The sequence below is a fragment of the Haemaphysalis longicornis genome, unplaced genomic scaffold (assembly GCF_048455015.1).
Source record: "Haemaphysalis longicornis isolate Haplotype H1 unplaced genomic scaffold, Haemaphysalis longicornis Haplotype H1 scaffold_19, whole genome shotgun sequence".
NCBI lineage: Eukaryota > Metazoa > Arthropoda > Arachnida > Ixodida > Ixodidae > Haemaphysalis > Haemaphysalis longicornis.
This window is the reverse complement of record NW_027526288.1, coordinates 4,046,499-4,062,438: the sequence shown is the minus strand read 5'-3', so window position 1 is coordinate 4,062,438 and position 15,940 is coordinate 4,046,499. Positions and strand designations below refer to the sequence as shown.

Here is a 15,940-nt window from a genome sequence, read left to right as displayed (position 1 = left end):
TTGCTAGATATCACACGCAGTATAGTTAAATATTCATGTGTAGTAAGAATGGCAAACACTTCTTCAAGTATGTCTCACCTTAGAGACACCCGAGATGACGGGCATCACTGAAGAACCCAAGCAAAATAACAGACGCTCTTGGTTCTTTGGTTGCCGGCCTGCTAGTGTTATATGAATAATCCCCAAAGATATGGTTTACAAGTATTACCATAGATAGCATGGTCACGGTTTATCAAGCGCACACCCACACCCACACCCACACATGCTTGCTGCTTGCGCGAGTGTGTGTGTGCATATATATATATATATATATATATATATATATATATATATATATATATATATATATATATATATATATATATATATATATACATACGTGCATACATCCATCCATACATACATACATACATACATACATACATACATACGTATATTTTCGTTACCACTGTGGCTCCGTGGTTAAGGAGTTGAGCAGAAGCAAGCCCACGGACGTGGGATAGATTCCGAACCGCGGTGGTCGCTTTTCTAATGGAGGCTAAAAGCGAAAACGCCTGTGTATTCTAGATTTCGGTGCAACTTTAGGATCCCTAGGTGGTCAAACTTAATCCGGAGCCTTCCAATACAGCGCGCCTCATCGCCTGTGTAGCGTCGGCTTGTTAAACCCACAACTCACTCTTGATGAATATTTGCATGTATATCATATGCAACACGAATATATTGCTCTTTGCATATTCGTTATAATCTCATCTGGGTCGCTCTTATAAGCAGTGCTATCGAGGCGTAATCACCTGGCTTCTCCTCCGAATATCATACTTTCTATATACAGCAGAGTTCAGCTACTGCGGACTGCCCGGAAAAAGAATCCTCTTGAAGAGGTAGCGTCTAGCAATGATGCTTCCAGAACGGTCTTCATAAGATCATGACGCTGCTGAGATGACAATAAAAGTGGGAGTGGCTTGGGGTGGTAACGAAAAACGTCTATGAAACGTACGTACACAATTCGACAGTTTCATTCAAAGCAACACATAGGTCCAATGTACGGCAAAATGCAGGTCAACAAGCGCTTCATTAAGCCACCCGAAAAGGGAAGAATTACTCGCATCCGCACGCCTGAGAGCCAAATCTTGATATGAAATGTCGAGAAAGCGACCGAATATGTAAAGTAAAAAGCAATTGCAACAGCAGCGCCGTCAAACAGAGCGGCCGCGGTTGGTGCCGTTGTTCGTAGAAAAGGTGCTTGTCGGCTCGCCATCCCGAAGTTTTTTAATGTCGCGAATGGATAGAGGCCAGACGCAATATACGTGGCATTGTACACATTCAGCTTTCTCGGTCATCTTTTTGGGAAACGTTTACTGCCTGTACACCGGGATACTTGCGCTACCTTTCTAAACCTACTGCTTCGTGCTCGTTCTTCTTTAAGTTAGCGTAAATTCAACACACAACTCAACCTCACAACTTATAATGTGAATTGGTTTTCTAAGCGGTTTACAAGAAACAATTTTTAAAAATTATATGAAATGTTGATTGTTTTATTCATTTAGGTGATAACAGGAGGAATAATTTGTCGCTAATGTAGCGATTTTTTTCTTGTTGTTGCTTTGCATTATAGTGCCGAGTTCAAGAGACCTGCGGCCCTAACCATTATCTCGTGGGCAAATAAGCACCGTGGCGGGTGCACTTATAGCGTCCGTGAACGTTATATTTCTGCTGTATGTCGAAAAAAAAAAGAAAGAAGTAGGACCATTTTTTTTCTTGTGTCTGATTTCTATACGCTAAGAAACTGTCCATCGGACAGCACCAATTCAAAAAGTTGCACTTAAATCTCCCGTGCAAATAAGATTGAGAAGCTATCTTGCACGACAGAGCAAACTTTGCTCAATAAAGGCCGGGGAAATGTGCACGAGCGAAAAAGTATATTTGTGAATTTTCCACGACGAAATTTTCAAATTTGCCGCAATGCTACGCACCTGTGTCCGAAAATGCTTCGAGAAAAGGGTCGCTTCGCCCGGATTCGCCTTGCGACACTTGATTTCCTACTATAAGGTCCCAGTTATAGCGGCGTAGAACTTCGCACTTGGAGAGATCGACGCACTCCCTTTAGTGATGTCAATGTTTCTTGAGTGCCAGCTCTATACGTCTAGACGAGTATAATGTTTATTCATTTACAAATTTCTTTCAAAACGGTCACAAGTACATCACTCTTCTCACAAACCTAGAGAGTGCTTTTTAAATATCCGGGGACGATGCATCCTGACCTGCATTGTGCACACATGCATATTTTTTTCGGGATAACCCTACATCTTTTTCAAAAAGGAAGCCCCCGCCCCCCACCTTCTCCTCGCACAACTAGAAATGCGTATTCAGAACGCGCTTTTGACTCTATGGCTGACGATTACATAAATTCTCTCTTTTTTTTCAATATTTCTGCTCCAGCAATCTACAGGGCGGCTGTTGCCGATGGTTCTGGGTGTGTCAAGTGTTTTTTTTTTTTTTTTCGGGAATTAAAAAAAAAACACACTGAAGCTTGTCATACAAAGCACTTTGGTTTAGTACATTCCTTTTAAGTCTGAAATTTATTGTTTCAGTTACCCGCTGCGGTGGCTCAGTGGCTAAGGCGTTGCGCTGCTGAGCACGAGGTGGCGGGTTCGATTCCCGGCCGCGGCGGCCGCTTTTCTGATGGAGGCGAAACGCAAAAACGCCCGCGTGTACGAGATTTCGGCGCACGTTAAAGATCCCCAGGTGGTCAAAATTAATCCGCAGCCCTCCACTACGCCGCGCCTCATCGCCTGCGTTGCGTCGGTACGTTAAACCCTAAATTCAATCAATTCAGTTGTTGCAGTTATGGCTCGTCAATCGCGTACGCTTTCAAAATACGGACTCCTTCAACGGCCACTCAATAGGCTGGCGAAACGACTCGCCGTTCACTGAACTGCCCGTCGGGGAACTGGCTTTCAGTGCACTTTCTGGGTCACCTTCTCGCGGCCACGCCGACTCAATTTTCCTGTCGTCAACGCGTGGCCGATGTTACGAGAACGCGGGATCGTTATCTATCGAGGAAAATTTGTCTTTCTTTTCTTTCCCCCTTGTCGGCGTGTTACATAATGACCATGGCCGTACGACGTTAAAGCTAGCGTCGAAACGCTTCCGCAACAGCTTGGTCGTGAGCGTTGCAAAGCGTGAACGTTTTTTTTAGTGGTTAACATAGTGAACTTCCAAGCATAGGCATGACATTCCTTTCTTGAAGATGCCATGGAGTTAGAATTTTACTAGTCGCGTTTGATTTTACATTTTAAGCAAATTCGGCGGTATGATTAACTTCAACTGCACTGCGAACAGATTTAAAACCCTAGGGAAATGTTCTCATTTCAGAAATATTTCTATTTTACACCCTACCACAGTACGCGTTGCTCCTTTTTTTGATATTTTAACGCACAAGTCTCGCACCTTTATTTATGTTCTGTTCTGCTTACCCGGACTAATTTGTTATGTCATCCATTATCATGTGTACATATGTGAATGTTTCTTTTGTATGTGCTTTATACGTGCAATTTGCTTTCAGATCAAAATCGATACTGACGAAAATGAGTATATTTCCTCCACCCCAATGGTACTGTGGATGCCGTAAAAATTCCGTAGCGGTTAGGCCTAGCCTTACTTCTCTTACCTGTGCGAAAAATAAAAGTGTGTCTAAAAATTATGTTAACAATATGTTCACAGGAAAAGAGACTAATTGGTTTCCTAGTTTTTAGCACACTGCGCTGAAGTATCGAAGTGGAATCAAAAGCCTCAGTCGCCCACTTTAACATTCAACACTAACGTTCAGCACAATACGCGTATTTTATGCGCTGCAGGATCCAGCAATGTAGCACTCAGAGCTGTGATGTGGGCCGTATAACAAACCACCGCGCTTTCATTTGCATACCCTAGCACATATTTCACCAACGCTAATGCTCGCGAGATTTTCAGAAATCTTGTCATAGCAGTTCCAGTTAAAAATATCTCATTTGGCTCTGCTTTATTTGTTGTGACAAGCGCAGAGCCCTCAATTAAAAAACAAACGCCCGACATTCAAGACTAATTTAGAAAAACGGAGCAACTTTGTGTTTATTACAGGGATGCGTTTCTTCAGGATTAGAAAGAAATTTAGGGGGGAAATGAGCTTTTTCTTATGATGTAAGGATACCTGAGCCCCATTTCACGTTGAGTTGTAGAAGCATATGCCTGCTCGGGTATTTTGTCCTCGCTACCTGCGTGAATCGGTTTATCAGTCATAAGCTTCTGGCGGCTGGTGTCACCTCTCTGGCCGACCTCCCGAGCAGGTAAGGGGGATTAAGGCGTGGTATGTGGACATCACGGCAAATTGGGTGGGGATTATTTTCCCCGATTTTCATGCAGCAGAAATCAACATCATGGGACAGACATCACGAGTGACTATGTTAGGATGGTAGATTGGAATGTTGACGCCGCAACCAAGTGGAATAAGCTGAGTCCATTGTAATTTTCTGGCGGCGCTGTCATGCTCACTGGCCAACCAATCGGAGTGTGTGTGTTGGTAGGCCTAAATTAGGGTGAAAGCCATAGAGGTCTAACGTTTTCTCCTCACTACAGGCCTATTAACATAACCAGTCATGTTGTGGGGCTACAATTCTTTCTCATATACTAACTCGAGAGTTTAGGTATATGGGTGAGGGAGGGGGAGCGCGCGCCGGGAAAAGCAAGCACCAGCGCCGGACTAGAGTAAGCCGCAGCCTCACGTGCAGTTCGAGCCGCCTTGAAATCATGAACTACCCACAGAGGTGAAGCAACCGAAAGGGACAAGCAGAAGGCTCCAGGCGATGGCGAGTGAGTGGAACCAGGTTTGGAGGCTACTTTACAAGGTCAAGTGGTGGCAAGCGAGGCCGAAATGGTCTACAGAAAATTCAACAGCAGATCGACTGATGGTCCGACATAGGCTTTCGCCGTCACCTATTCTTGGGAAGTTCTTAGCATACCTCGCAATTTATAGCCTCAACAATAGCGGATGTTAACATTAGCGTAGCAATTGTGCTAGGTAACGTATAAAACTGATTGTAACTCAAGCTGCGATTACTGGTTGACAACGCTAAACCTCAAAGCGGAACGTTAGGACTAACGTCAGGTGGCCGCGAACCATATGGGCTCATCCTGTCCCTGCATACCTCCGTTCAAGGCCGATTGGAACATCAGGCAGCTAAAACTTGAGTTCGCTGCAAATGGACATTTTATAGACAGGTTTTGTACAAAGGGATCTGAGACGCCGCTTTTCTTTGCCAACTGAACCTGGTAATGCGTAAATATAGCAGACTCATTAAATATTTCGGCCGCCGAAACTTTTTGGAATCGGCGTCTTCTACATCGCCCACCTATAAGATTATTATACGGCCTGAAACATATGCTGCTCAAGCAGTGCAAGCATTTCAGATTTAACACAATGCGGCAATTTAACATTGAAACTTACGCATCTAAGTCACCATTCCACTAACAGTTTTCTGACATGCTGAATTATTTCCACGCTACGGAAAACATCGCCAATTAGTTGCAATGCGGTGGCAGGGTTATCTTTTCGAGCTGGAGAAGTGTAAAAAGTGTGTTGGTGCGGGCTTGTTGGTACATAACTGAATATGGAAAAACAGCGCTAAAACGGGACAAAGAACGTGACAAGACTGGGCGCTGACTAACAACAACGAGTTTTATTTCGCCGTGGCGGAATATATACCCTCGGAAAACACGAAAAGAAAGGAGAAAGGGAGACAAACAATCAACTGATATACAAGGCGCATGTGCGAGAAAAACTTTCATTGGTCAAGGTATCTGTGTTCTTTTTCCAACAATTCAATGGATGCCTTACTGACGGACGAATCACCCCGCTTGTGGATGGCATGTGCTTCGTAGATTTCTCTGGCACTTTTTCCTTTATACTTTTTTAGCACACGTGTCTGCTCGAAAAGAGGAGTACATTTACGATCTGCGCACTCCGCACAATGGAGAGCCAAATTACTGCCAGTTTTATTTTTCACTGTGTTCGCGTGTTCTCGCAGCCTATCGTTCAGACACCGCCCTGTTTGGCCCGTGTATGATTTACCACATGACAACGGAATGTCATAGACCACACCAGACGAGCATTCAACGAAACGCTGGGCGTGGTTCTTCAAGCAGACCTTGGTGCCAGTTCCTTCCCCGTTTACTCTGGCGCACAACCCACTTAGTTTGTTTGGTGCACTAAACACAGCGGTCACTCCGGCTCGTGCTGCAGCCTTTTTTAGCCGGTGGGAAACACCGTGAACGTAGGGGATCACTGTCAACTTCTTCCGGTCGATCTCTTGGCGTTCTTTTGCAGGGTTTTGGTTGCGTATTTCCTTCAGGAGGGTCTCACATACATTGAACAACAAATGTTCAGGGAAACCAGCCCTCGTCAACCTCTCAGCTTGCGCGGAAAAGCTGACCCCCATTTGATGAGAGCACGACCTAATCAGGGCGTTCCTGAGTGCCGAGATGGCAATGCCTCTTTTTACGATTTTTGAGTGGGCCGACGTGAAGGGCAATAGATTCTTCTTCGAGCGGGGACAATATTTCCAGCAGACGTGGTCCGGATGCAGGGTCAATTCTACGTCCAGAAACCTGAGGCGATCATGACAGGGTTCCTCCGTCGTCAACGTGAAGCCCCCAAGCGTTGAAGAAAACATTCTCACAATGCTCTGGACTTGTTGCTGGCTGTCCAAAGATGAAGCACACTTGAAAATCACCAAAAAATCATCAACATAGCGGAAGACCCGCTAAACTTGACTACTTGCGAGGTTCGCCTCAAGCCTCCTGTCATAACGCGCTAGTAAAAGGTCACTGAGCAACGGAGCAAGGCAAGCGCCAATGCAGACGCCTTTGCTCTGGACATAGTAGTCTCCTTGAAAAGCCATAACAGACGACTCCGGATAGAACCTCAGGAGTTGCAGAAACTTTCCTATGGTCGTCCCCGTGGCGTTCTGGAACCGAACACCTCCATATCCATCTATGCCTTCTTCCACAACATCAATGAGCGCGTCATGCGGCAACGAAAAATACAAGTCCTTGACGTCGATAGAAAAAGCACTCACTTCTGTAGGACTCCGATCTTGCAAGTACTCAGACACTTCCACTGGACTTCGAACAAGGAAAGGGTCCTCGATAGTGAGCAAGGACAAGGAAGTCTGCAAGAATCGTCCGATGTGACGCTGCCATGTTCCACGCTCGGTGATTATTAGTCGAAAGGGGACGCCTTCCTTACGCGTTTTGGCCTGGAGAAGAATGCCTATCGAGTGACGTAAGTTTGAATAAATCACACCTCTCCGGTGGAAGTCTCAGACTCCTGTTGGAGATGCAACATTTTACGCGCGGTTAGAGCTACAGTTGTTACTCAACCTCAAATAGTTTTCTAGTATCCTACAGCGGACTTTCTTGGTATAGCTCTTTTTAATGCCGCCGTTCATAACATTTCGCGATTCAACCCGTAAACGGCAACGCCATGACACGAATGATCTGCTACAAAGCGGCGCTGCAAATGAAAATGGTTTTATGCCTTATTCACTTTTCAGTATTTGGTTTCGCAGACACTAAATGCATGAATAATGTTACGCGAAGTCCACCGTCTCGCTTAAAGGATATATGCAGAATGCACAGAAATATTTTAAACCAGTGAAAGAGGAAGGCTTATGCGCATTATGCGCGAAGAAAAACAGCAGCTACAGGTTATTGTGATTACTGAGAATAAACCGGCCGTCCACGAATCACAAAACGCGAAACGCTTCGCTTCCTTTCTAAGGCGGCGAGTCATTTCATCCGGTTTTCCCCTGGACGTGATACATCGAGGAAGGCTGCAACTTAAGCTGCCTTTTCATGCCTACGCCTTGGTCAACGCGGTTCACAAGCTACACTCAATCTAAATTCCGAATCACGGCACGGGGAAACCCCCCTTTTTGGGTTGCCTAATTTATCTTTTTTCGCTATAGTAATCCTCTTACGCTCGCAGATTTGTATATTTTGCTGTACCGCCCTCCTTGACCTTGACCATGGTGCAGGGCTATCCTGTGTGGCCGCCCGAGTTGCGAGTTCTTCTGGATTGCGAGGGCATCCACCGAGAAAGGGTCGCTTCCTTGAATCGATTATCATGATTATATCTACGAAGAGATGTATTCAGCTACCCCACCGTAAGGAAGTACGAAGGCTACAAAAATGCGTATAAGATTGACACCACTCACGTCATTTAACCGGTCTTTCTGTATTTGTGTTGCCTTGTGGGGCAGCACGGAAGGATTAAATATGTATTCAAAAGACCCCAAGCACCCAATCGTAAATTTTCTGCTCGAATAGTTGTCATGTTCGTGTTTCCTCGCCAGCGGTCCATTTTATGATTCGCTAAAAATACTCTGCAAGGGGAGATTATTATACTTGGCCAGGCATATTGGGTTTGGGCTATTCATCTCAACACTGAAAAGGGCTACATGGGTATTCCGCTTCCTAAAAGGTAACTTGAAAGAGTTTTAAGATGGTCCTACTTACTCTGAATTGTAAACGCAAAAGTGGGAATACAGACAGAACAAGGTTTTTTAATACACCGACGCCGACTCAGCTAGTACGCCTTTATTCAAATTCCGCTCGTCACCTGTAGGTGTTACTGCCATTATTGGCACATTGCCACACCGTGGGCTCTGCCCATCTCGCGGAGGTGCTGTATGCTCCGAATATGCGTTTCATCTGGTTATTCGTATGTTAGCCAGACAAGCGGAGCGTTGATTCACGTGTAGCGGAACATGAGAAAACATTCACGAATGATTTTCCTGCCACTGTAGACGAAAACTACGCCAAGTTTTGTTGTCTACTCTCAAAAAGCAACGACAAGGTCATGAGTGAACTTACGAATGCCTTCTTTATGAGGCAGAATGAAACGGACGGGAGTTAGTGTTGTTTTGGCTTATACCAAAGCGATATATCGTATATACATAAGGCGCAATAGATAAGAAAGCACTGTTTTGCATGCCAAAACGTGCCAGAGGTAGTAGTGAAGGCACGAATTTCTGGTTATTTTGTGGCGGTGCGCGTCCACGTGTTACACAGAGTTCCATTATCAAAATATCCATGCCTGTTAAAATAATGTGCTGGAGAGTGCAGTTCTGTCGAGCTTTCACGGTTTCTCCAGCTTTTATTTATGCAGTTTTATTATGAACCACGGCGTTATTATTACCCATCTTAACAAGTCGACTCTGTCAAGCTACCACAATACGATAGGACAATGGCTGAAACTAGGCAGTCTACCATCTCGGACACGTAAAAAAGGCGTATAGTCGTATGGACGCCCAGATGGAACGTGGGATTCTTCTTTATCGTAGAATATCTGAACATTTCTGCTTAAATAGTGTTTAATTTAATGTGAACGACTTAAGAGCCCCACAAAACCTGATAGAAATGCAGCAGCTGCGAATAAATTACCTTACGACAAGGCAGCAGGAGACGATAAGTGGCAAAAGAGTTGCTTCAGGTAAGATCGAAACGAATGTGCTCTAAAAACGCATGTAGGCTTTTACAATTTTAGTAAATGTTGTGGCGCTTATTCTACTTTCCACATGACGTTAACTAGATCTGAAGTACTGAATCTATACGGATTGCTTGTTTACCTTTTTGCGCTACTGCTGCTGAACGCGTAATATACACATTTACGGCGTTCAAGAAGCGTCTGCTAAGGAAAAAGGTTTAAATTGCTGCAATAACGTGGATGTATTAATTCCGCAGTGAAGAAGGCTTGTCGAGGCTCCAAATGCCACGTCTTTCACGTAGTGGACACTGAGGTCCAACATTATACTGTGAACTTAATTTTTTTGAAAACGTGACATTGTTGCGATATGGTCATACATCAGCAATTTAATAGTTAAAACGTAGATGAGTAAGCTATAAACATGAAAAAACATTCTCAACTTGTAATGTTTCGCTAACATGCAGATACACACAATAATGAACACGGTGGATTGAGAATGCCAGCCAAATTGCTTAGGACTTGGGCTACAGTATATTAAAGCCTTGGCACTGCAAGAATAGATTTGGCAGATTGAATAAGAGGCAAAGATAATTCTGCCGTCTTTGGAATATTCATCCCCTTTGGGGCAGCTATATTGTCGTACCGACTCGGAACATTTCCAAGAAGGACTGTTGCAGGCTTGGCGAAGAAAGAAAAAGACTCCTACGAATCGTGACTACACGAGAGAGGGGCTCATATAGGAGTTTCTTGTAGGCAACCGAGATGCACATAATCTATTGAAGAGAGGTCATCGAATCAAATAAAGCTTCCGAAGACAACGAGCAACTAGCTGAGTAACCATGCAGTATCCGTAAGGAATTAATTAGTGTCGGTGTGAGTAATATAGGCTGCTTTCAAAAGATCCAGATACGCGTATCGCTGAAATATCGGCTGCCAATGTTTTCTCGCAACCGGGCTTTCCTTGGTCATCCGCAAATAATGGTCACCCGCGAATTACATCGGTGCCCAAGTCTACAGATCCGTCACAACACTTGTGCTTCTATGATTAAGCAAGTAATCATTCTATACCTTGCCGTCAAACAAGCGTATTATCTCGCCGGTTTTTAACCTGGTTGCAATTTTTAGAGTAGCAATTACCCTGTAACTATCAACAAACGTGGACGATTCTTTGCACACTTTTTTCCCCACGTTTCGGTTTACAAATACTCCGGCTACGCGTAATTTTAAAAACCAATGCGACTTAAAAATGCAGGCCCTCCTGGCTTGAAGATGCAGGCCGTCCAAGACGCAGGCCGTCCAAGGCTGATAGCAGGCACTCACATGTTACTTTTTTGGCCCTCGTCTTCGTCGCGTTGGCGGAGCTTGTGCGGCGCCGAAGCCGTAACGGTGTTCTCGTATGATCTCACCGGCGGTTTTCGGCTGGCCCGAGAAGGAGCACCGGTTCTTCGGAGAACGAGGCCGCTTTTCGGTCATTCAAGCGGAAAGGGAAACTAGAGAGAGAAAACTTGCGCCCGCACGTCTGATTGACGAGAGTGCGCGTGCCCACACCAGGAGCGAGGAGGCGAACTGGTAGGTCCAGTTTCTCGTCGCCAGCCCGTAGAGAGCCGGCTGCGCCGTTCGGTAAGGCAAGGGTGCGCAGCAAGCGTTCGTCGATCGGCGTGTCGCTGTTTTCGGGCACATAGAGCGGCGAGTCGGGTTCACTACTTAAGCTGTGAGGGCCGAAGAGACTGTGGCTTTTGTGGGCGATAACCCTCCAAAACGAAATGAGGGGTCAAATTGAGCATAGCCAACCGCTTTTTGTTTGGAGGGGGGAGGGGTGTCAGCAACAACTCCACTCGCAACGACCCACAGCCCGTGCAGAAGTACTAAGCGTTTTGAATATTTGAAGAACGGTGAATTTTAAAAACAATGGTCTTTTTGGACTATTCAAACGCGAAAATTTTTGTCCGTCTGTCTGTCTGTAGTTACATCCCTCGATTCAGCCGCCAGACCAAAGTTCGAAGAATTTTAGCGGGCCGTTTATACCGGCGAGTCATCTTCAGTCTTCTGGATGTAGCATGATGCTCCGATTTTGTCAACACTGTCCATCGGAATCATAGCATTACGCCTATTTAAGGAAGAATGACAATAGAGAAATTGTGTTTCCCGTGTTCTTCCTACTCAAATGACATGCGTGCTCGATTTTTGCGAGAGCAAATTGAAGAAACGCATTGTAAACGAGGACGAGGAGGAGTAATAAACGTGTATCTAAAGTTGTCAGCCGTGGGGAAGAGTCCTCATTCCAGGAGGCCTTGTGTCCGTCCGGCTTCTTGGGCCCGCTGCACCAGCCAAAACGACGTTTACCTACGAAATACAAATCAGGCTGATGCCGAAACCTCGCGCTCGTGGCTCGAGCGCTAAATACCAACAGTACCAACAAGTGGCGCGCCGTTAGTTGGATAGCGTCAAAACGTTGAACTCCGCAAACTTCTTTCCAGTGGGTGGACCGGGGCAGGAGGGGAAGAGCTTGGGAGGTGGGCAGATTAGACAGGTGAGTGAGTTACTTGGCAAGAGCCGCCGAAGACTATCGCATTTCGGCGGTATTGAAAGCGATGCGACCAAATACGGGGCCAGTTTTTAACAAACATGCTTCCTTTTTGCAGGCGTAGAATTGGAACTCACCTATTTTGCTTGTGTCGGGGCAACAAGGTCCATAACTTGGGCTAAGACGCTGGTGTTAAACTGTACAAAACAAAGTCTATCTAGAGACTAATATTGGAAGTATATTGTGAGCGTAAATGTGCAAGCAGTCGACGAATGTAACTAAGCATCAGCGGCTTTGCCGAAAGAAACGAAAATGACCGGTTTTGTTAGCCTCAGTTCTTTCATCCCTATGGCTGCGCTGCTTTTACACTTACCAGCACTTTTTGAAGAATTCCCGAAAAGAACTGCCTTGATGCTTAGTCAAGCTTCACTAAGCTGGTGTTACTGCCGCTGGTGCAGAAGTATGCGTGGCACTTTTTTCCGTCTTGGCGCAACTCATTCGACTCACGCCGATTCAGTTTCCAAGGTCTGTGGCGCGTGTGGTTTAACTACGCTTGAGTTGTCCTAGTTCAAGCGTGTATGCGTTAAGCAGCACTTAAGCATTCTTTTATCTTACTCTATCGCTCAAAAGCGGGAAAATGAACATTGAGTGAAGGCGAGGAACTAGACAGTAAACTTTTATGACGTCGTAGGACCCCCATAAATCCGTATGGATCGCAAATGGCCTGCGTTTGTTGCTCACCGGTACTTCTATTGTGCCGGCTTTTCTTGCTGGAAAGAACTACATGAAAAGGACACAAATTACCTGCTAATGCCTAGTCAGCGTGGAGGGGCGCTTCCGATGGCTTTGCGTAAAGAACGTAAAATTGGCCTCTAGGCGTAAGTGCTCATTTTAGAAGATTTTTTTTAATTTCCAACCGAAGCTTTATTGAGGCGGTTTTAAGTCATTGCCTAATTCACCGAAGCTACAATGCCTTTGTCAATACTCTAAACACCGCCATCCGCCACAATTATTTATGCTCAAGAAAACTCGAGGAGTACGGACGAGCAAGAAAATTTCCAGACCGTGATGCCTCCTAAACGGCGACGTGGCTCTAAGAGACAGCATTTGACTCTCAGCTGCCAGCCTATCATTAAATTTCCGAAGCACGGGCGTATAGTAATTCTCAAACCCACAAAGGCGGAGAGCGTCATTACCCGTTTCAACCCGCTCGCTCTGAAAAGTGGCCTCGAGTCTATGGCACCAGATGGAGTCCTTCAAGTAAGGCCAAACTATCGGCTCAACCTTCTAGCAGTGGACACGCGAAACGCTGACGCTACTGCCCGTCTCCTGAAAATAAAAACCATTCAGGGCATCCCTATTCAGGCGTATGAGCCTCGCTCGAGTGAGTGCGGAGCAGGAGTAATCAGAGATGTTCCAGTTGATCTGTCGGAGCCTGAAATCCTCGTAGCTCTGCGTCAGAAAACCCCTGTCAAATCTGTGCGTCGTCTAGGCAAGTTATCCAAGAGCGTGCGGATTGTATTTGCCACTGAAATAGCGCCTGAACACGTTTTCCTAGGCTACACGCGCTACCGCGTATATCCTTATGTTGAGACGCCCAGGCAATGCACTAAGTGCCAGCGTTTTGGCCACGTGGCAACCATGTGTAGACTTCCGAGCCGCTGTGCTCGGTGCAGTGGCAGTCACGAAAGTTCTGCGTGTGACGCTGATAATCTTCGGTGCCCCAACTGTGGGAACAGTCACGAGTCGACGTTTGCCCGCTGTCCGGTCCTTCGGAAAGAGAAGGCCATACACAAGCTTAAGGGGGACAAAAACATTGACTACAAGTCAGCGAAGGCGACCCTGCATGATCAGCGGGGGAAGGGTGCTGCCTGGAAAAAGTCCTCTTCAGGAACCCAGAAGGCCGCCAAAAGGCAACCGCCAGCCTCCAACACTTCAGATGCAAGCTTCGGCGATGACTTCCCGCCCCTGCCTGCTTGCGGAGCCGTGAAACCTGCGGCGCCCACTACAGCGACACCCATGCCGTCATCCCAGTCGGCACCCATGGAGACGTCGGAGTCGCTTCCTCCACCTGCAGCCGCGTCCTCAAGCGAGACCGCGCCTCCAGCTGCGTCGTCGATTGTGACAGCGACAGCGGAGTCTTCCGGACAGCAGGCAAACCAGAAGAGGCCCAGGCGTCGTGTCCACCAAAACTCTGGCAACATTTTTACGCTCATCGTTTCAGTTGTGGAGGCCATTCGAGTTTTCCTGGCTCCGCTTTCATCTCCGGTGGCCAAGGGCATAGGCACAATCATTGACCTTGTATTGCCTCTCCTCACGCAATGGCGATAGGAGCTGTGACACCAAAAACTCTGGAAATACGGAACAAGGCCACTGTATTTCAATGGAACGCATGCGGTCTTCGGAGCCGCCTTCCGGACTTCCGACGGTTCATACAGCAACACCGCTTTCCAATTATCGCAATATCAGAGACGCGGTTACGCGCAAACATTCGGCTCTCTGGCTACACTGTTTTGCAGTCTAGAACAGGTGAGGCTCTTTCAAGAGTTCTGCTCGCGATCAGGAATGACCTGACGTACATGGAGCATACCTTGCCTCCAGACGACACAAACGAGTACGTCACAGCGACTATTAAGAGTTCTGCGCAGCAGTTTACCCTTATAGCGGCATACATTCCACCTGATGCTGCATTTAACGTGGATAGGCTGCAGCACATTGTACGCACGACACCGGCACCGCACGTGCTAACTGGAGATTTTAACGCGCACCATCCCTCCTGGGGCAGCATTAAGAACACAATTAGAGGCAGGCGCCTTTTCGATGCGGCTTGCCGTAACGGCTTGGCTGTCATTAATACCGGCGAACCCACGTTCAGCCGAGGCGCAGTATCGAGCACACTAGATGTCACCATGGTCTCCCTCGGACTATCACGTAGGGCCCAGTGGTACGTCGACATCGAGTCACATGGGAGCGATCACCTGCCTACATATATCTTGCTGGATGGTCTCTGTGGAGGGCCCTTCAATCGAGAAATTCGTTGCCTGGATTGGTCTCTGTATTCTGCTCTTATTGAGGAGCTCGATGGGAATTTTGAATCGTACAGCGACCTAATAGACGCCATGACACGGGCGAGAAGCTCCTGTATGAAGTTTTTCCGCATACCCTCGAGGTTCTCTGTGGCCGATGCGGAGTACCAAAGGCTCCGCGCGGTGCGTCGCAGGGCTGAAAGGCGTGCTCGCAAAACACGAACATCTGAAGATATGCAAGCCGCTAGACGAGCGCAGAGGCACGTACAGCGACATATGAAGAAACTGGCTAAGCGGGAATGGCAGTCGTTCTGCTCAAAATTAGACCCCCGAAAACCTCTTACGAGAATTTGGAGCTTAGTACGCAGCCTACGTGCACCACCTACTGCTCTGCATCCTTTCCTCTCTATCGCTTTGCGACAGAACCGCCGTGATCTAGACGTCGCTGAAGATTTCTGCGCCAAGGTCACAGCCTTCTCGGCTCCAGTCTTACCTGCCAGATTGACCGATGTCTCTCCGCCCTCTGCAAGTGTAACCGTCATGGACAAGCCATTTACAATGGCAGAACTATTTGCTGCCTTGTCTTCCGTAAACAAGGCTTCTGCACCGGGCCCAGATGGCATAAGCTATGCAGCTTTGTCACACCTTGGAGACAAAGCTAAGCGCTTCCTTCTCGGCACATACAACCACAGCTGGGAAACGGGCCGCCTCGAACCGGGCTGGAAGCGCGGTCGCCTTGTTCCCGTGCTCAAACCCGGCAAAATCCCTACGGAAATTGAGTCTTACCGCCCCATTGCACTCCTGAGCTGCGTGGGGAAGCTGATGGAGAAGATGGTCCTTGCTCGCCTAGACTGGGACTTGACAGAGCGG

At 46.9% G+C, this 15,940-nt stretch overlaps 1 protein-coding gene across 1 annotated transcript in view; it reads right to left on the bottom strand.

Moving 5' to 3' along the window:
- The window catches only part of LOC144166783 (kallikrein-4-like), a 32,870-nt gene extending 21,859 nt beyond the window's left edge, over positions 1–11,011 (bottom strand). Inside the window, exon 1 of the mRNA XM_077696272.1 lies at positions 10,841–11,011. Within this exon, the coding sequence (XP_077552398.1) occupies positions 10,841–10,842 (2 nt within the window). The 5' untranslated portion in view covers positions 10,843–11,011. The remainder of the gene's footprint in view (positions 1–10,840) is intronic.
- Positions 11,012–15,940: the final 4,929 nt, after the last annotated feature.